The sequence below is a fragment of the Alexandromys fortis genome, unplaced genomic scaffold (assembly GCF_014885135.2).
Source record: "Alexandromys fortis isolate MF-2015 unplaced genomic scaffold, M_Fortis_MF-2015_v1.1 scaffold_2_1_26212458, whole genome shotgun sequence".
NCBI classification, from domain to species: domain Eukaryota; kingdom Metazoa; phylum Chordata; class Mammalia; order Rodentia; family Cricetidae; genus Alexandromys; species Alexandromys fortis.
This window is the reverse complement of record NW_026067930.1, coordinates 21680950-21702962: the sequence shown is the minus strand read 5'-3', so window position 1 is coordinate 21702962 and position 22013 is coordinate 21680950. Positions and strand designations below refer to the sequence as shown.

The window sequence follows — 22013 nt, the reverse complement described above, 5'->3', positions numbered from 1 at the left end:
AGAGAGAGAGAGAGAGAGAGAGAGAGAGAGAGAGAGAGAGAGAGAGAGAGAGAGAGAGAAACTCGCAGGCACACAAGCTCACACGCCTACTCAGACAGCCCACCGCACTTTCCAGACGCCCACCTCCAGCACACTCCCCTCCCCTAAAAGGCATTCACCCACTCACCAGCTGTAGCCTCTTTGGTCCCCCGCCCTCCCGCCTGGCTCACCCTCCCCAAGAAGCAGACCCGCGCGCTACGAGGCAGGGACCCCTGGCAAAGCAGCGGCTCGGGAGCTCCGCACTGACCTCCGCCTGCCCTGCGTGCAGATTAACAAAGGCGGCAGCGAGCCCCAGCCCGACCCGATTGCCGCGAGCCGAAAGCTGGCCACGGGGCCCAGAGGCTGCCCAGGCGGCGAGCGCGCAGCGCGGGGTGATCAGAAGTCACGGGCATCGGTGTCTGAGCTCACAGATCTCTCTCAAGCCGCGCTGCTGGGACGCCGGCCACACCATGGGCTGCTGCACCGGGCGCTGCTCGCTCATCTGTCTCTGCGCGCTGCAGCTGGTAAGTGCCCCGTTGAGTCCGGGTTCTGGGAGCAGCCCGTCCTCCCGAACCGGCTAGTGGAGGTCTCTCCTTGGATCCGCAGCTCAGGGCTAAGGACCCGTGAGCACGCTGGAAGCACTGGAGGGATCCCCACCCTCGCTGTCCCATCCAGGACGTCTGTGCCTTCAGCCCCCTTAGCTCTTACCCGCAGGAGGGCGCGGTCTTACTTCTGGTCCGGTGCGCTGCGTCGCCGCCACGCAGTCCTAGGGCAGCTGGGGTGGCGCTCCGGGAGAGTGATTTCCCCGCCCCCCTGTCGGACACCTGGTGTGAGCACCCTCTGCAAAGCTGCGGAAGTTATAGCGGGGTTCAGGGCTCGATCTTATCTGGACGGTTTTCAGGAAGAGAGAATGTTTAATTAGAAACTGGCGCTTCTGAGACAGCAGGAGCCTCAGTTTTCTGGTGGTTCTTCCAGCGGTTGGAAGGTGATAGTTGAGGAGCCCAGGACTGGATGCGGCTGTGCTTGGGAAGCACAAGTTGAGCCTCTGCCATTTCGTTTCGGCTTTTGATTATCTTGAAATGTTGCATGTTCGAGCTGCTACCGGCTGACAGCAGTCTTGGGGGAGTGGACAGGGCTTCTCTTCGGTTTGGCGCCTTGCCCATGGAATGGGTGGCATCGGAAGTTGGAAACCAGGGTGGAAAGAAAAAGACCTTTCTGGCTCTAGGCAAATCCTCGCGTTCCTTTTGTTATCGGGGCTGACACTGGTCTGTTTCATGGTCACCAGAAGTCAAGGCTGCAACCTCCGGTGCCAGACTTTTGTGAGTGAGATTAACTTGCCCTCTGCGATGCATTCCGTTTGCTTTGTCGCAAATCTCAGAGGTGTAACTAGGGTATTTAGTCAAGCTAGCGGAGAAGCTTTCCGCGAACTCTATGGGCTGTAACTCTAGCAGGGCTCATTAATCCGGCGATGTAATGAGTTAGTCTTTGTTCCTGAAGTCTTTTATACGTTTCCACTTTTCCAGTTTTGCCAGTTTCCCCCTAAAGCTTCATCTTATACGTGCTCATTGTTCTTTAATCCACGCAAAAGAGATAAATTCGTAAGCCTGTTGGACAACCTATTCTGCACTATGAGCAACACGCACCAAACGTGTTTATTGTGTTTTCTTGAAATATATAAAACTGCACTTGAGTTTTTTTCTTCAACCTTAGGGAAAAAGTCAATGCATAACTTACACAGTGATTTTTAGAAATGAACTTGACTTTTAAATTAGAAAACTGAGTATATTCGGTCAACCCTTGATTTTTATCTATGCACAGAAACGTCTGTGATTGTCTAATCATTGTAAGCAATATGAAGTTAGGATCAAAAGTCATTCTTTGTAAACACTACAAATGTTTAGCACTCAGTAGCGGGAACATGGTTGCTGAATTTATGACAATGCCTACATTCTGCCTGTTTAGCATTTCTCCACAAACATCTCTTTTGACTCCTGAAATTACTCTCTGGGAGATACCCATTTCACTAATTTGCCTAAGAGGAACTCATAAAATTAAACTCCCCCCCCCCCAAGTAAGTTGTTGTTCTATGGTAAAAGCAGAAGGCTAATTATAAGCATGTGAGAACTAGATCCCACACTAAAGAAAGCAAATGTGTTGTCTCAGAGAGAGTTTTTATTGCTATGATAAGACACCGACTGACAGCTTCCAATCCATATCACAGTCCACATCACAGTCCATGATCAGCATTAGGGTGGGAGCTCCAGGCAGGACCTAGGAGCAGAAACTGAAGCAGAAGCCACAAGGAATGAAGCTTCTTGGGTTTCTCCCTGAGGTTTGCTCAAGCTGCTTTTTCATACACAGTACCACCATGCCAGAAGTGATACCACTGAGAGTGAGTGGAACTCCCACATCAATCATCAATTAAGAAAATGTCCAGGCCAATCTGGTAGGGTTATTTTCTCATCTGAGGTTTCCTCTTCTGAAATGATGACAGCTTGTGTTAAGTTGACAAGAAAAACAAAACATCAGCTAGCATACTTTTTTTCTATTGCTTTATTATACCACACATGCTCACATTATTTATATAAAGGGTTTATAGTGGATAGTTGAATTAATAGTTTTGACATGAATATTGGTTAATATTTTTATTTGTTTTAAGGAGAAAAAAGACACTGAAACAATATTGGAATTTCATCATCACTATGACCAGATTTATTTTTCTGAACTGTATAATAATTTTCAGGCACTGAAAGATAATTTATGAATTTTGTTTGAGAATGCAGTAGTTACAGTAGTTTCAGCATGCTTTACTGAAATATGTTTACTCACAAATTTGCTAAGACCATTGCTCAGTGTACAATAAGTTACACCCCAATTTGTAACGTTTCCAGTGTCTTTGCTTTAAGTAGCCCCATTTCAGCTACTTACAGCAAACATTTGCATAATATTTCGACTATCCAGATAAAGTAAGAGACACGAAAACTTTAAAAGCACAGATATAGAAGGATGTGTCAAAATAGTTATAAAGGAATGAACTTTATGATAAGTTTTGAATCCCTGGTTATTGGATATCCACCTTTATTGATGTAATAAGCCAAGTCAACCAAATTAATAAATCTAGGTTGAATCTGTGCAAAGCATTTTTGGATGGTCCCGGGGGAAGAGGAGAAAACCACTAAGGGAAACCATGGGGAGGGGCCCTCTAATGCCCTCTGGAATGAGCTTTCTCAAGGGGTAGGCCTGAAAAGAGAGTAACTGGGCTGGGTGGAGCTTCCCAACACTTCAGATATTTAGCACTTCCGTTTTGATTATGATTTATTTGAATGTGTATAATTCAATTTACAATAATAATTATGTTTGATAACTGGCTCACTGAAATCTTGAGAATTTAAGAAATAAACTCTCTGAGCCCTTGTTGGCCTATTCCAGCATGCCTTGTGAAAGGACCCCAGCTTCCCAGGCCTGGCACATTTCCCACTGAATACAGTTCTCCCCTGTCCCTTACACCCTCCAACTCTTGGAAGATGGGGATTATGAAACCTATAACAAGCACTGGGATGAAGAGAGGATGCCCTTTGTTGCTCAGACATGATGCAGGGACTTCATATAGTAACAGTAAGAGTCAGCTACACATCACACCTGGATAGCCCAAGAGCTCCTCCTGAAAGCCAAAGAAACGGGACATTTTCTGTGATCTCAATCCATCTCATTTGTACTCCATTGGGTTTTCCTTTTGCGTGAAAAGCACCAGCATGGGAAATCTAACTAGCCAGAACTTGCCATTTTTAGGTGGCTAATGTTGATGAATTTTGATTTGTGAACTCTGTCTTCTACCTCGCTACTTCTGCCCTAGTATTTATTTATTGCCTTTCATCCAGGCAAACGTATGTGCTATGTGCTTGCCCCACAATTCACATTTATGCTCTGACTTTGCCAGACCAGATTAAAGAGAAGATGGAAAGAATAAAGACAGGGGCATAGGAAACTTTGTAAAGTGATTTGTTTCCAGTTCACTCCTCTCTCAAGTCACCAATGTCCTCATTGTTGAGGACCCTAAGAGAGGCATATGTAGATCTAATCTACATGGGAAGTAGAAAATTACAAGATCTCCTGAGTAAATTGGGAACATAGGGACCTTGGGAGAGGGTTGAAGGTGAGAGGAGAGGCAGGGAGGGGAGCAGAGAAAAACATAGAGCTCAATGGAAATCAATAAAAAAGAAGCAAGAAAAAAAAAGAACTTTTAAATACATCTTACGCAAGGATGCTCTTGGTGCTGCTTGTTTGTCTAATAGCAAGTAGTCTACTATCAGGTGTGTAGGGTCTAGAGCAAAAATGAACACCCAGTCATACGTATGCTAAATCAGCTTTACTCACCGTATTTAAATGAAACTTAATTGTGTGTTTTAAATTCCTCCATCCCTGCCACATGGCATTTCAGAATCATTTTCTCTGAGCTGCCTCAGGAAAGTGTTGAACACACCACGACAGGCAAAATTCCCACAAAGTATTAGTCATTTTCAGCATCACAGACATCAGACCCAATAAAACTAGGCATGCCATTACTTGGAGAACGTATTATGTTTTGTATTCTTTTACCACGAGAGCCGTATGTCTTGTCAGAGCTAGTAATCAGCCCATTAAAAGTCAAAAGTAAGATGACATGTTTATAGTCACGGAACCCCTAAGCGATTTGCCTAAACAGGCAGCTATTAACATATAGATGGGCTGTATGTTTTGTTTTAGAGAGCAATATCCCCAGTTAAGGAAAATTAGCATTTACTTGCTGTCAGTGAAAGCAAAGTTTCAAGACTTTCCATTCTAACTTCCAGCCATATTGTGAGCAGAGCACCTGCGATATTCGAAGGCTCACATCAGTGTGGTGGTGCATTAATGATGGTGCTTATCTGTGCTGAGTTCTGAATTAAGTCCTGTGAAATATACTGCTCTCCTCCCAGAAATACTGGACAGTATGGAAACATTTTTTATTTGTAACGTAGATTTTATTTATTTACATAGTTGAATATAAATAGCCCTCTTTATTCTGTGCATTATAATTCCCCTTTAAGGATTATGTTATTTTAGGCATATTGGTGTTCTGTCTGTATGACTATCTGTGCGCCTCATTCATACAATGCCTGCTGAGACTGGAAGAGGGCATCCAACTTTCTAAAACTGGAGTTACAGAAGGTTTTGAGTTGCCCCAAGGGTGTTGAGAATTAAACCCTTGTCCTCTGGAAGAATATTCAGTGCTCTTAACTGCTGAGCCATCTCTTCAGTCTTGCAATGTAATTCTTATTTTTTTTTTTGCCTTTATTTCAATATTCTATTCCATCCTATGAAACTTAAAAAAGGTTAAGAAAATTAATTTTTGGCTGACAGTGAGATTTTGTCTGCTCTGGAAATCACCTTGTATTAGCCAAGGCTGAGGGTTGACCTACACATCATATACAGAAGAATGAGCTGTGTTGTTAGAAAATATGGGGCTACAGGATGAGGTGGAGAAGTTAAAAAACATAATCCAAGAACAGTTTCATGTTTTTGAAGAAACTGAGCTCACAAGACTCTTGACTGTTTCTTGGAATTTTCCCACAAGCACTCAGAAATCTCCCCATATAAAGGACCTCACTTTTGGGTCAAGTTCAGGCATCAGTAGACTTAATAACCAAGATTAGCCATCACAGAACATATTACTATTATATGTGATATACATAAATGCACACATACAAACACACACACATGAATACTGATACTTTGGGTTCTTTTCCCGGGAACCAAGTCACTTCATATGATAGTCTTTATGAAAAGGCTTCTGGGTCATATTTCATGATTTAGCAACAGAGATACTTTATCTCATGGTAATTATTAATAATTTTATTGATTTAGCACAGCACCAATAAAGTTACATGGCAGCTTGCTTTTATGCAGGCTAGTAAAGAGACCATCCTACTAGTAGAAAACGAATGGTAATTCTCTGATATGAGTTATGCTTTCTACAAATGACAGGTTAATGTACTTGATGTTAGGATCTAATTGGAAGATGTGGTCTTTATTAAGGTAATTAAATAAAACAATTAATATAGATCGTAGGCCAGTATGGCTAATGTCTCTGTAAAAGGGAAATTTGTACAAAAACATGCACAAGCACAGAGGAAGGTGAAGGGATGTTTCTCAGAGAATGCTAATGAAGAATAGGTGCCAGTGAGCCACCCCAGGCCAGGAAATTCAGAAACTGCAGGCAAACTCACCAGGAGCTAGAAAGAGGCATAATGCTCCCTACTGGACCTTGACTCTGCTGAACACTTGGTCATGTACTTTGGTCTGTCTGAACTGTAAGACTGTAAGTTTATTTTTTTTTTTTAAACTTTCTCATGGCAGATTGGGCTTGAGGTGCTGTATCAGGTGGCTCCTTCATGGGGGTGTTGGACCTCAATATCAGAGTGACACATGGGATGTATGAGAGACAATATGATTGCATATTCTGAATAGCACAAGGTTTGGATGGACTAGCACTCAAGTGAGGAAAGTTGTCTGGGTTGGCAAAACTTAGAAAGACTCTGGACTTTCCTTAAAGCTGTCAAGGAGATAGATACTTCATTTCTGAATGGAAAGGGAAAGGGAAAGGAGCTGGTTTCCTAGGCTGACTGTCACTGAATGTGTTGTCTTTATAAGCTTTGCATATGCGTTGCTTCCTTCCTTCCTTCCGTCCTTCCTTCCTTCCTTCCTTCCTTCCTTCCTTCCTTCCTTCCTTTCTTTCTTTCTTTCTTTCTTTTTTTTTTTTTTGAGGCTTACTGGCTATCAAGCCATGGAGTCAATTTGATGGATTCCTAAAGAGTATTTTGGAATGGTTGGTGTAGTAGTTTGAATGTAATTAGCCCCCATAAGCTCATAGGGAGTAGCACTATTAGGAAGTGTGATTTTGTTGGAATAGTGTGGCCTCTTTGGAGGAACTGTGTCACTGTGGGTGTGGACTCTGAGGTCTTTTTTTCTCAAGTTTCACTCAGATTAATTCCTGTTGCTTGTGAGTCAAGATGTAGGGCTCACAGCTGCTTCTTAGGCACCATGTCTGCCTATCTGCCCCCAAGTCACGCCATGATGATAGTGGACTAAACCTCTGAAAATAGAAGCCACCCCAATTAAATGCTTTTACTTTAAAAGAGTTGCTGTGGTCATGGTGTCTTTTCACAGCACTAGAAACCTAACTATAGCAGAAGTTGGGGCAAGGGATGAGGTATTGCTGCAATAGGTCAGACCATGTTTTTGTTTGGAGTAATTTGGACTTGGGGAGTTTTGGTTAGGAAAGCAGTGGCTTACTTTAAGCTTTGATTAATTGACTATACTAGTAGAAACATGGAAGACAGTGGTGTTGAGGTTGACCTGAACTGTGGGGCCTGGGTCAAAAGGTTTCAGAGGAGAATTTTAGAATGTTCCCTAAAGATAGTTGTGATATGTTGGTGAAAAATGTGGGAGCTTGGACAGCAAATGACCTTGTAGGTGTAATTTTTAAGAGGTGAAGGGGAGGTAGGGTCTGTGTTATAATGGGCTAGGATGCAGTGGTAAAGGGGATAGGAGGCAAAGGAGAAGGTAAAGGGGGCAAAGTAAATGTAGGAAGGGGTATTTGTCCAAGAGGGACAAAGGATTGCTTCTGGATAGAGAGGAGGCAGACTTGGCACATAGGCAAATGACAGTTTTTAAAGGTAAAGGAGAAAACCCTGTGTCAGGACAAGGTGTTTAATTTTAATTGGGTGTGTTAATTAGGGTAGCCAAAGGGAGACTGATTGCTTTACTTTAATACTTTTATAGCTTGACCTTGGTAGTCAGCCTCAGGAGGAGGAAATGGCCAAATAAGGATGGTGGTGGCTAGTGTTAGGAAAGTAATCTAATGATTTTCAGTAAGGCTGAGGGAACAGTAGAGAGAGGGAAAAGGGCCACATGTTCGAGTGGGCTAGTGTCTCTTCAAACCATGTTTTGAATTTCAGTTTTAGTGATACTCGTTGATGAATATTTGATAAACTTACAGGTTAAGAAACATTTTTTTTAGGTGCAACAAAGATTCGTGCTTTTAATCCTCTTAACATGAGTTTGTGTTAATGCCTACAAATCTCTATGCTTTTTCTGGGGAAATATAACACATACAGCTAATCAACCTAGATAAGGAACCCAAGTAGACCAAAGTCTGGATAATACCAAAGTCCACTTTGGTGAACCAATATATTTTTTGAGGTTACTTACAGAAATATGGGTGAGAGCTTACTTATAGGTACAGAAATGGTTCAGAGATAGCTGTATCACCACAACCCATCACAGCATGGGTGACAGCTCATAACCCTGGGAGCCTGTAGCATACAGCACAGCCTTCAGGCAGCTGATCAGGTTGGAGGTGGTCCTTTCCAGGTGCCTCGTTTGGTCTAACCTCTTTCTTGCAGTTGTTTTGGGCTCAGAGTCATTGCAGCTTTTCTCCTCTGGCTTGTCAACGCTGCTTTTCTGAGAATCCTCCTTAAAGTTCAGCTTCACTTCCTGGGAGAGGGACATTCAGCTTTTATTGTTTACTCTGGCAGGGAAAGGCCATTGAATCAGATCAGTTTCAGGGACTTCCTGAAACTGTTTTGAGTTTTTTACCTTACTGTTTAGGGAGCTTTCCTTGTAAAATTAAATGTTTTAATCTTAGATTAAACTGTTAAAAACCACATGCATCCACAAAAGACTATCATTTTCCCCCTCAAAGATGATACTTTTATTTTGTTTTGTTTTATTTTCGTTTTTCAAGATATGATTTCACCATGTAGCCCCGACTCTCCTGGAAATCACTCTGTAGACATGTCTGACCTCATACTCACTGCAACCCACCTGCCTCTGCCTGCCTCCTGAGTGCTGGGATTAAAGACGTGTCACCATTGCTCGGCTTAAGAATCATTTTTTATCAATGATTGAAGTGAATGCTAAGGTAACACAATTATGCCTCATAAAACAATCTAATATATGTTCTAAATTTGGCATATTTTGCAAAGATTCTTAAATAAAATGGAAGATAGGCTTTGAATGTCCTGTCATGGAAATGCTTGCCTAGTTATAGACATTAACATAACTACAATACACAGCACACACACACACACACACACACACACACACACACTTTCAGATAGAGTCTTACGTAGTCCAGGCTGGCTTTAAATTTGTGATGATCCTTTTGCCTCATGAGTATTGGAATTGTAAGTATGCACTGAGTTCCTAAAGCCTAAATTTCTAATGAAGGAAATCTTTCAAACTGTGTTTTATGAGAAGAACATACTTTAGATTTGTATTTAGTTACAAGACAGAAATGCATATGCCCTTTCAGCATTGAAATCTCTGTCCTAAACATCTTTTAGAATGGAAATTTTGCCTCAGTTTTTACTTTCTGCTCCACCTTAGCTTTATTTCTGGCTGGCCAACAGTGAGCACATGGGCACTACAGCCAGCTTGTCCCAGCTGGGAAGAGTTTACTATAAGGTTTTCAGAAATTTTGTGAGCCAATTGTTAAACATAGTTTTATTAAAGATTAACTATATAAGCTATAATTAAATTATTTAGAAACAAAAGTAATGCATATTCAGAAGTCAACATATTTACCATCTGGGCATGATTTACATTTACAGTACTGTTGGGTATAACTTTCATACAGAAGTGTGCAGTTTACTGAACATTTCATCTAAGTTTTGCAACTAGTGCCATCAAATTGGTAGCAAAAATTCTATTATGGAAGATGTATTTCCACATGCAAGTATACAAATGTCAGGCTACTCTGCTATCTTATAAAGCCCATCATTAAACATTTACTAACTCACCAACAGGCAAAGTCTTTCATCAGAGGGCCAGTTTTCTGTCTATCAATGGTAACTTATTAAAAAGCTTTTGATTAATTCTTTATACAATTAATTTATGCACTAACTAATTCATGTGATGAAAGCATAATGTATACTTTAGATATTTTGATTATTTCTTTGAGTGCATCTGTAAAATTATTGAGACATAATGGACAAGATTTTATTTTAAAAGTTGCTGTACTAACTCCTGCATATATTTAAAAAATCATGGTATTGACTTTTGAATAATTGTGTTCATCTTTCTCTAAAATGTTCATATATTTTGCCGATGTATAAGTAAGTCAGGAATTAAAAAATGACTTATTTCTCAGCAAATGACTAAAACAAGAATCCTTCCCCACGAGAGACTCATTTCTACTTATTTTGTATTGACTGGGTCCCACGAGCAAGGGCTAACTCCAATACACAGTGATCTGTCTGTATTATTGATCCTAATTAGTTCTTCCCATGAGGATGTCAAAGAATCAACATCAAAAGGATTCAAATGTCTTTTTATACCCACATCTGGCTTTTCAGCCTGGAAAGAACTTCTATTTTCCATTGTCTCCACATTAAATAGTAGTAAACATTTAACTTTAAAGAAGATCCCAAGAAGTAGTAAGCATACACTAAAAGGTATTTAGTATATAATATTTAATATCTGATATTTTAAAAAGAAGTCATTGATACAGCATGGACCCAATCCACTTACATCCAAAATTTGTTTGCTTCATTCTTTAAAATGTCTTCAGGAGGCAGGTATTATCAAATTGTCATTTATAGATGAAAAAACAGAAATGGGAAAAATTAAGGCGTGTATCGAAGTGGCATATTTTTCTTATTTGTCCATCTTGAATGCATGAAGGCATATAATGCTTTCAGTTATATCATAATATGTAGAAACTGTGGTAAAAGAACTTCGTGGAATGTTATGGCTGTTTTAAAATAAATGGGCTAATGCCAAAGACGTTACAAAGTGTAATTATTTTAGCAAGCCATTTCATCACAGGAAATGTTACTTTTAAAGTGTGATGTAGATGACTTGAGTCCCATCTAGATATGTTGAACTCTTGGAAACAGCTTTTGTTTTGTTTGCAATTTCAGAAGAAAGTAGCTTTTCTCATTAGTGATATCTATTTTTAGGGTCCCTCAAGAGGTACCCTGTTGCATTTGAAACAAAAGACTGAAACACAAGCTATCTGTGCTGTTTGCATGCTCCATTTTCTCTAGCAGACAAACCACTTCTGACAAGCTTTCTTGCTGCCGGATATAACCTGTTAATCCCACCGGGAGCTGTACTCACAAGTGTCTTCTCTTCTGTAGAGTTGCAGTCACTAATCCTTTTTGCTGTCTGACAAGAAACTCTTACTTGGCCTTGGAGTACTCACATGCTAAAAATCGGAATGTTATAACCACATCATTGAATGGATGGCTTAAATGCGGGGCCTCTTAGAAAGAAGCATTAGACTAAGGCTTGCAACCATTAAGGGCCTGCCAAGATCCTCTAACAGCCTTTTCATCTCACAGAGAGCTGTGGTTGGGAGCAAGCAGATGGAGCTGTCCTCAGGGATCCCTCACATGTAAGCCTTGTTGAGCCATTTCACAAGTAGGAGACTGAATGTTTTATAACATTTCACAGTCCCTACATCATACGGAAGATCCTTGGTCATCTATTATTCATGTGTTTGTTTGGCTGGACCAGGAGTGTCTTAACACACTATTTTTAACTCCTTCACTACTAGTGGTAATTTTGTTAGAAGGCAGAGTTTTGGGGACTTCAGTATAAGAAATATCATGATTGAGTAGCTCCCTTTTTCTCTTATAACTACCAAAAGTATAGAATACTGATTTTCTTAGTGTATCTTTCTATAATGAAGATGAACTATCTTGGCATTTGAAATAATCAGGATGAATTTTATTTCAGACAATTTAGTCACAGTACATTTAGATCATCTTCACATATGGAAGGTTGTACCAAGGCTAAAGAGATACTTACATTTAAATATATTTCAGATGTATAAACTTTGCATCTTTAGTTTTTAATTGTCACATAAAAATTTGACTACACAACATAAATTAGTTGCTATTTTACTGATAAAAAGTTTCAAGTGCCTTCAGAAGACTGATTTAGGTAAATAAAACTTTATTCTTTGGACTTCAGAATAATTTTCAACTAAGAGGTGATTTAAATATAGATTTAGAGTGATCAGATGCTTTTTCTGAGATGAAAAAAAAAGAGAAACCAATGAGACACTTCTTTCATAGGCCTAAGAATTACCCTGAGGGATGGTCAACTGATGAGAGCCAAACTCTTCAACCTGCTCAACAGAAGCTGCCTTTGTGATGGGCAGGCAATATATAGCACTGTGCTGCAAGTTAAACAAGCAGAGAGCAGATCTGAATGTGATATCACTGTTCAGGAGCAGGCATATCACAATAGGAACAGATTGACATTAGAAATAGGTTGTCTGGATGAACTAAATATGAATGAAAAGAGTGCAGTGAAGTAGGGCAAATTTAATATGCCTCATCTGCATCCCTAAGGAATTCAGCCATTGAACATTTGTAGAAGTCCCTGGTATTTAGATTTCCTTGCCTCTCAAGTAATTGGGAAAAATGATGTTTGGGGTTGGATTCCGTTATGTATTCATATATAAACTCCAGCATGGGTAGTGGCGGTATTTTACAAGAGTATCCTAGATGTGCTGATTGAACAGTAACAAATAACAGACAAAAGATGAGTCAATTATATAGCATTTTAAGCAACAAATATTAGATCCCAAATTTGTCAGCATCCTATGTAGCAATTAGCAGGGAGTTCTTACAAAGGAGTGGTGACTTTCTAGTTCTTACAGTGAAGTATTTTGAAATATATATGTTCAAACTTCATCAGAAAAGTAGTTTGGAAACACATATAGTTGAGAAAGGAAATGAAGGAATTCAAACATTGGTTAATAATGAATTATTAAAATTTCAAGAAAATGTGTCAGAACGCTCAAGAAAACATTCCCCTTACCTCTTTTCATCTCTGTTTTCTTCTCTCCTGGAACCACTGTCTCATGCTGTGAGTTCTGACTCAACCCACTTGATAAGCCAGTTTTTCCAGAACCAAGGGCTTATATCTGTTGTCTTTAGTGCTTCAACTTTTTTTTTACAGTTATCTTTTTTATTAGATTAAATATTCCAATTCTTCTGCACTGTTTTCCATAGTGATAATCTGTCTCCTATGTGATCAATTGTGTTAGTGAGATTTTTCTACTGTGCTTTTTATTTGCTATGTTGAATTTATTTCTAACTTTAGTTTGTTTTTTTTTCATTATTTTGAAATCTTTATCAAATTCTTTTTGAATAACCTTACTCTTCATTTCATCCATTCGTTTGGTGTGTGTTTTCTCCTAGCTTCTTCTTCTTTTATTCTAGTCTTTCCAAAATCTCTCTTCCCTTGGAAGCTTGGAGCAAAAAGAGAAGCTACAAGAATAGCTCTCATTGGTCAGAAGCACATTCTTAGGCTACGTGATTTACCGCGGCAACACAAGGGTCAAAGGCCATAGGAACAAAACTGCAATTTGGGGGAGGCACAGTGCCCCACTACAATTTTGAGACACAGATCCCAAGTAGACTGACTATTAAAGAATTGGCATGCTTTTCTTAGTAACCTTGGTTGGACATCTGGGTCCCTGAACTTGTACTTGACTGAAAGGTTTTAAACTCATGATCTATACACAAAAGGCCTTTAGTCTGGTTTGCATTTGCTCTGAGGTGAAAGTGAGCACCTCACTGTCACCACAACTGACTCTGTTGAGACTGTAAATAATATACTTAAGTCCTTTCTTTAGAAGCAGGAAGAATGAAGAATAATAAGAGCAGAGAGCTTTCTAAGAAACTAGGGCCCCTTTTCACTCTACTATGATGGTTTCCAAGTTTTCCTAGCTGCTCCCAAGGCTTGATAGCTAGTAAGCAGTGATTCCTTTCTATGCTAGAGGACTGTGTGGATAGATGGGTAGTTAGGCACATCTGAAGCTAAATTAGCTCTGCCTGCCCTGCTGATCTCTGAATAGTGTTTTCCTGCTAAGAATGAAGAGGACACACAAGTGCCCATTCTGATATTATGTACACTAGGTTATTGTCCAGCAGCTGCCAGCTGTGACTTGATATGTCCACTCGTCCACTGAGATTCATGACATAAATTCTATGGCTCCCATGGTAGCAGTCTGACTGTGTCTCCCCAAAGTTCTCATTTATCACATATTTTTTTTTTTTTTTTTAGCATGGCATTCTAATGGAAACTCTCAGGGGCTCCCTGGAGCAAAGTTTTATAATCTGTCGTTTCCTCCCCATATGGCTGAGAAATTTCTAGTAAAGACAATTTTGAGAACAAGTGGCATCAGAAACCAATACCTTGTGGTGAGTGTCACAGATTACACAGGTGCATAAAAGGTGCCATTATAGAAAAAGAGTCTGACATTAATTCAGCGTGTAAGTGATCACCTATTAATTGTCTACCTCCCATCTAATTATTTAAAATTGCTACCTGGGGCTCGGCAGTTAATAAATGCACCACTCTCTAACTCCATTGATTTTTCTCTTCTTGTAAATCCATTGTGGTGACTGCTTTGTAATTATGCTTTTCTACAAAATGACAGGAATGATGAAATTCTATGAATACTTCCTTCTGAGCAAGATGTGTTCTGAAGCTTCTGGAAGATTTGGGAAACTATTTCTAGGGTGATCTAAAAAGTAAAATAGAATGTATCTGCTTCTCCTGGAAAAGAGAAACAGTTGGTATTGGTGACATCACGAAATAAGCATTTATAAACCTACAAGTGCTCCTCCTATTTGTAAATCAAACACTTGATGTTTACTCATTGCTACAGTAAATTTGAATAACTATTTGCATTCAAATGTTAATCAAATGTATTTTATGCTTTATTTATGCATATAAGTCAGTTACTTTGTTACCGTAAGTTTTCAGCTAGGGGTGGTGTTGAAATAGGAAAGGTGGGGCTGCATCCCCAGCACCCCGGCCGCCTGGCTAGCTTATGCCCGAAATAACAACACACAAACTGTATTCATTTAAGCACTGCTTGGCCCGTTTCTATCTAGCCTCTTCTAGACTAATTCTCACACCTGGACTATCCCATTTCTAATAATGCGTGTAAGCACCCCAAGGTGCGCTTACCTGAAAGATTCTAACCTATGTTCATCTTGGGTCAGAGCTTCATCGCTTGTGCCTCAGAGAGAAGAGCTATAGGGAGAATGGAGCATGGCGTCTGCTCCAGAGCAGAGCTGTTGAGTCTGAGCTCACTTCCTCTTCCTCCCAGCATCCTATTCTGTTTACTCCTCCCACCTATGATTTAACCTATCAGGGCCAAGGAGTTTCTTTATTGCTTAACCAATGAAATCAACAGATTGATATATGACACTCCCACATCAGGGTGGAGCATCTGGGAAACTGTATGGTGAACTCTTAGAGTTGTTGTTCAGTGCACATTTTAGATGAATGTTGGGTGTTGATATTCTCATCAAAGGATGTGAGATTTATCCACTATGTAGCTGTGGAACAAGTCAGCTTGTAACGTTGTCCAGCTCCTCCCCAGTTTCCACTGAGAGTTTGTGTATTTATATGCTGGGTGTTGGTGAATTTATGTAGAAGGTGGCACATCCCCAACTCCAAGACATAGTTCTCAAGATATTCAATGACTCAAGGGCTGATTAAAATGTAGCTCTGCTTTGCTTCAGAGTGAGCAGTTCTCTTGGGTGCTTTTTTTTTTGGTCCATTTCTTCTCTGTCCACTCTACTTTCACTTAATCTTAGAGTCCCATCAAGGGTCCTCAGCTCCTCAGAGGAGAAAAGAAGAGGACTCAGAGACAGAGCTCCAGAATTCCATTTGTGACTTTTTCTGTAAAACAAAACAAAACAAAACAAAAAAAAAAAAACAAAACTAACTAACAAACAAAAACCAGAGGCTTGATGCATTGTAAACAGGTGAGTTAATATTCTGCATTTCCAGGCTGAAGAGATGTGTCACACTTAAGAGCACTTACTGCTTTTGTAGGTCTCTCAGAATTCATAACTGGTGGTTCATAATCATCTGTAACTCTGATTCCAGGGGATCTGATGCCTCTTCTGACCTCTGTGCACAGCAGCAAGCTTCTGATGTACTTTAATGTAGGTCCACACACATATACATAGGTAGAATATAAATAATGAATAGTTTTTGTAGTAAAAGGAATGTTTGTGATTTAAGCATGGAGAACTCAACAGGCATATAATAAGGTAACAGGTTTGGGGAGTGCTCGTAACCCCAGCATTGGATGAGGCAGAGACAGAGGAGAACACTGTGATTACTGACTGTCAGCTTAGTGTTACCATCAGTGAGAGACCCTGTCTCAAAGGAGTAAGTGGAAAGTGATAGAAGAGGATCTTGATACCCTTCTGTGATCTCCACAAACAGAGAGATTGGCATGCATGCATGTACCCACACAGGCTCATGCACCATCATGTATACAAAAAACATACTTACATCATACTCACACATAAATACACACATGACAACCAAAAAAAGCTGGAAAAGAAAGAAAAGTATGTTTCACAAGACATGGAACTCTATGTAGAAATTAATTTGGAAAATGAACTTAGTGTGGACAAGAATCTTAAAACTACTATTTGGTATGAAGTGACATGGTATAAATTTTATAGGAATTTCTCAACTTAAAAAAAATTAAATTGTTTCTTGTATAACTTGATGTGATCTAAAATATCTTTATATACAAGCGCATATATTAAATTAAAATTGGATTTTAGATAGGTATTATCAAAACCTTTACTGATATATTGAAGTTATAATACCAGTTTGTATAATGCGTTATTTTAGTTCTTTTATTTTTGGGATTATAATATGATTACATTATTTCCCCCTTTGCGTTTTTATGTTTTTTTTTTTTCTTAAGCTGTGAAGAAACACCATGGCCATGACAACTTTTAGAAGGTAAATATTTAATCGAGGAGGCTCTCTTACAGTTTCAGAGGTTTAGTCTGCTATCATCATGGTGGGGAGCATGTCGATGTGTAGGCAGACGTGATACTAGAGCTGTGAGTATTACATCTTGTAGATAACAGGAAGCTGACTGAGATACTGGGCCGTATCTTGGGCATAGGAAACCTCAAGGCTTGCCCCGACAATGAGACACTTCCTCCAACAAAGCCACACTTTATAACAGAGGCACTCCCTATGACATTATCAGAGCTAATTACATTCAAACTACTACATTCCACACTGTGGCTCCCATAAGTTTGTAACAATATCATAATGCAAAATGTATTTAGTCCAGTTTAAAAGTTCCCAGGGGTATAACAGTCTCAAACTTGTTTCAAAGGCCCAAGTCTCTTCTGAGTCTTGTGGCAATATTGTAGCTGTTATCCCCTTCAAAATTAAGATGAAAAATCAGATGAAATACTTCCAACATATAATGGCACAGGATATAAATTACCACTTCAAAATGTAGGGAAGGAAGCATAGTCTGTACCAAATCAAGACCAAAAACCAGCTGGACAATCTCCAAATTCTACCTTCATGTCTAACGTCAAATTCTCTTTAGATCTCTAACTCTGTTCAGTTTTTATTTTTTTTTTGTTTGTTTGTTTTTTTTCTGCAACACACTTCTTTCTCTTGTGCTGGTTCCTGTTATGAGCTATACTTGGCAGGTATCCCATGACTCTGACATCTCTATCATCTTGGGTTTTCCAAAGTAATTCAGGATTCAGTCTCACAGCTTCAGGCAATGGCCTTTCTAGGCTTTTGTACAGGGACACCCTGTGCACGTGCCTGGCCTCAATGACTTTCTTTAGGCCTGGAGTCAAATTCCATAACCCATTTTTTCTATCCTTACCTCTAAAACTAGAACCAGAAAGTTGAAATTTCCAATTTCTGCTTCTTACTGGAGCTGGAACAAATCCCCCTCATTCAATGACATCACCACCAGCTTTCTGTTTTTCACTGCCTGAGCTTGGCTGTTCTGAAACTTGCTCTGTACACTAGTCTGGCCTCACACTCAGAGACCTGCCAGCCTCTGCCTTCCTAGGGCTGGGACTAAAGGTTTGCTTCATCACACCCAGTTCTATGATTTTTTTTTTTTTTAGTTCCTTTTCACGGGTTGGAAATTTAGCTGAGTGGGATCTTGCCCTGAGGTTACCACTCCCTGTATTCCATTCTTTAATTTATCTTCTGGAACACAGAACTTAGCTAGATAGCTACATTTCACTTCCTGGTGCTCTTTGTCTTCTCAAACTTTACATTTTGTAATTTTCCCTGCTTAGCTTCTGCCTTTTAACTGTACACCTTTTTAAAGCATGAACTCTAGTAACCATATTATAAAGTCTATACTAGGCTATTTTGAGATTTATTCTGCCAACATAAATAATCTAAAACTCTTCACTTTAGTGTCAGGCACACTCCTTGGACATGGGCAAATTCACCAAAATATCACAAGAATGAGCTCTAGGCAACATATTAAAATTCCCCTGAAACCTCTTGAGTGAGTCCTGGACATTTCAAATAGTTCTTAGCATGCTTGTCTTCCATGCTCCTACTAGTATAGCCCATTAATAAATGCTTAAAGCATGTCACTGCTTATAAAGTACCAAAGTCCAAATTCACCCAAACAGAAGCATGGTCATTCCTATCACAGTCCCTGATACTAACTTGTATCTTAGGGTTTTTATTGCTCTGAAGAGAAACCATGATCATGGCAACTCTTAGAAAATAAAACATTTAACTGAGGGGACTCCCTTACAGTTTCAGAGGTTTAGCCCATTATTATCATGGTGTGGGAGCATGGTAGTATGCAGGCAAATGTGGTGTTGTAGGAACAGCTGAGAGTCCTACATCTTTCAGGCAACAGGAAGTTGACTGAGACACTGGGCAGTATTCTGAGCATAGGAAACCTCAAATCCCACCCCCACATTGACACAATTCCTCCAAAAAGGTCACACCCACTCCAACAAAGTTGTACCTCCAAAAAAATATCAGTTCCTCTGAAATTATTAGGGCCAATTCCATTCAAAATGCTACACCCGCCTTTCTTTCTTCAAATTCATTGCTTCTTTTCCTGTTAATTGTTGATACATAAATATATATATTTCTAAATACATAAGTACAACCTGCTCAATTTTTATATTACTTATATATGTGTTTTTAGGGCTGACCATTTCTTATGGTATAACCATAGTGAATTTGCATGCTTTTTCCTAGAGAAGACTTTCCCCATTCTCTGCATTTAGAAGGTGTTTTTTTGTTTGTTTGTTTGTTTGTTTTTGCATTTCTTTGTATATGGGTTGAAGCCTCCTGGGCTTCTTCTCATTCATGTTAAGATGTCTGTTGTCCTTGTTCTATTCATGTTTAGGCAGTCATGTTGCTGAGACTATGAGTATAGCTTCTAAAGTTCCTAGGGGACACAATCTAACAAACTCCCTGATACTCTGACTCTTAAATTTTTTCTGTGCCTCTTACATAATGGTCCCTAAACCAGAGGGGAAGGATTTGAATTGGCGATGAATCACTTGGGACTGGGCTCCATGACTCTACGTTTTCATTGGTGTGGCTTTCTGAAGTCATCTCTGTCTTTGGCACAGAGAAGATCCCTTGATGAAGGATAAGGCCCTCATTTATCTGTACTTATAAGACACACATTCAAAGTGAAGTTAGGGATGACACTGGCTTAGGAAAGTGGTAGGAAAATCTCAATAATTACCGTTTAAACTTCAAGAAAGAGTTAAAGAAAGAAAACTCCATTCTTTATTGTACAAACATATTCCAAGCGAGCACATTTACAGTACATTGTATTTTCAGAATCATAATAACTTGTCTCTGGGTTATAGAAAATAGACATTGTTTTTCACAGTGGCGGTTCATAATTGGTGTGGCAGAACAGGCTACTTAGTTGATTTTTTCTGCAAAATGTTTTTTCATATACAGAAAACTTAATCACTTACATCCCAATTTTAGTAGACTATTAAAAAATCAGTGAACTTTATTGAAATCTCATTAATTTTTGGTCAAATATCATCAGCTGCTCATGATTTTCCTCATTTTTGCTTTTTGGGGGTGATTACTACAGCATTAATATGAATATGTTTATGCCATACTGTTTTTATTTTTGGCATTTCTTCCTTCATGAAGAGCTATTTGTGTGTGTGTGTGTGTGTGTGTGTGTGTGTGTGTGTGTGTGCGTGTCTATCAATGACTATCCTGGAACTCACTGATGAATTTACAGAAATCTGCCTGCCTCTGCCTCCCAAGAGCTGGGATTGAAGGCATGCACAACCACTGCCTGGTTAAACAACAACATATTTTTATAATACAGATTGCTTGGGTAGCATGATTTTAGATACTTGGTATTCATTAATAAAATCACAAGAAATCAATAAGGAAAAAGTTGCTGGTTTGAGATTCAATGATGCCGAGCAATGTTAGTTTCTCATTAGCCTTTCTGGGGTTGTTCTGGTCTTCTGACTCATTTCAGTGTATCGTCTGTACTTCCAAGCTCACATTTTCTCATGAAAATATTCAGCTTAAGAAAGGAATGAACAGATGCAAAAGAGCCTCACCTCTCCTGTCTGTCTCTTCATCTGGAAAGAAAACACTTCCCACATGTCTCTGTGTGATTGATGTAGACTGTTTTCTTTGCTCTGTCCTGCACGATCCCTGCAACACTGTCATGCCCAAGTCCTTGGAGCATTGCTACTGCAGAGTTCTGTCAGCAAAATCCCCTGAAGAATGGCTGTTCTGCAATCCTCTGAAGTTCTATTGTGTCTGAAGTTCACATAACACTTCAGAAAATACAGCCACTGAGCAATAACTATCCATAATAGACATTTCATGTTTTTATTTGTATTTCCTATAGCTTCACTAAGTATTTCCAGTGTTTTCTCCTTATACCAAGGGAGACACGGAAAAGGTTAGCACCTTTTCTTGTCCAAAGGCACACCATTAGGTAAGCAGAGCTGGAGTGGAATTTTTAATCAGCCCCAAGAATATGTAGGTTCATATTCTCTTTCCTTTGTCTCAAAGATTGGTTGCTGATGTGATCTGGTCAGGTGATACTTGTATATACGTTGTCAGAAACCTGAGAACATCTGTCCTAGAGAAACTGGCTTGAAACATAAATTTTATTCATAGGAAATAAGAAAAATCTTAACATTGAAATAAAAAAAATACCGTGTTTCTGGCTCATACATCCTTTTAATTCATGGAATTGGGATCCTATATAGTATTTGCCATTGTTTCTCCAGCAATCAAAGGTTTTCCTTTGTCAGAGAGTAGGACTCAGTGTGAAACTGGTCTCTTTTCTGTAATGCTGGAATCTTGAAGAATTGTGCGGTGAAACTCCATGTCATCATGGATATGCATCACTGTACATTCCCAACTTGGATGGAAAGACTATCTACCAGCACCGCTGAGGCTTACACTGGATTTTTTTTTTTTTGTCTTTAACCACTAAGAGTACTGAGTCACCAATTTTTCTGATACATATTTCTTTGTAATAACTTTTTGGTAAACATCCCCTGTGCTGAATTTGCTGTTTTATCACTTAGTTTCTCATACTTTAGTTCTCTAGAAAATTGCCTTTGTGATTGGGTTGATGATCTATCTATAGACAAGTGCTTTTTATCATTCCTCTACTGTGCTAGGCACAGGATCCTAATTATTTTCAGTCATGTTTATTTATTTATTATTTACTGATGATGTTCAATTCTAGCTAAGGCATGCTGGGTGGCAACTTGATAGGGTAGTGAAAAATCACTCCGACAACATAGATTTTTGGTGCCTACATATGCAGAGTTCATGTTGTATTTCAAAGAATTTTTATCACTTGTCAAGCCTTGGTCTACCTCAAAGTGTGTTATTCCTCTTGTAGTCACATGTTACCAATCATTTTCATCTGTATGTTATCTCAGGTCAGCAACTCTGACTTGTGCAATCTTTGATAATGCTCATTAATGAATGTGCAGGGCTTCCCACAATATTATCACCCAAAACTTACAGGTTTTATACAGCAAATATACTACTTTATCAACTTTTCTATATTTGGAAAGAATAGGAATGATGAATTTTAGGTGGACCTGAGAAGTAATATATTTTTCCTCTTCTTTACAAAA

At 39.3% G+C, this 22013-nt stretch overlaps 1 protein-coding gene across 1 annotated transcript in view; it reads left to right on the top strand.

Moving 5' to 3' along the window:
* Positions 1-35: 35 nt before the first annotated feature.
* The window catches only part of Nkain3 (sodium/potassium transporting ATPase interacting 3), a 613960-nt gene continuing 591982 nt past the window's right edge, over positions 36-22013 (top strand). Inside the window, exon 1 of the mRNA XM_050145189.1 lies at positions 36-542. Within this exon, the coding sequence (XP_050001146.1) occupies positions 489-542 (54 nt within the window). The 5' untranslated portion in view covers positions 36-488. The remainder of the gene's footprint in view (positions 543-22013) is intronic.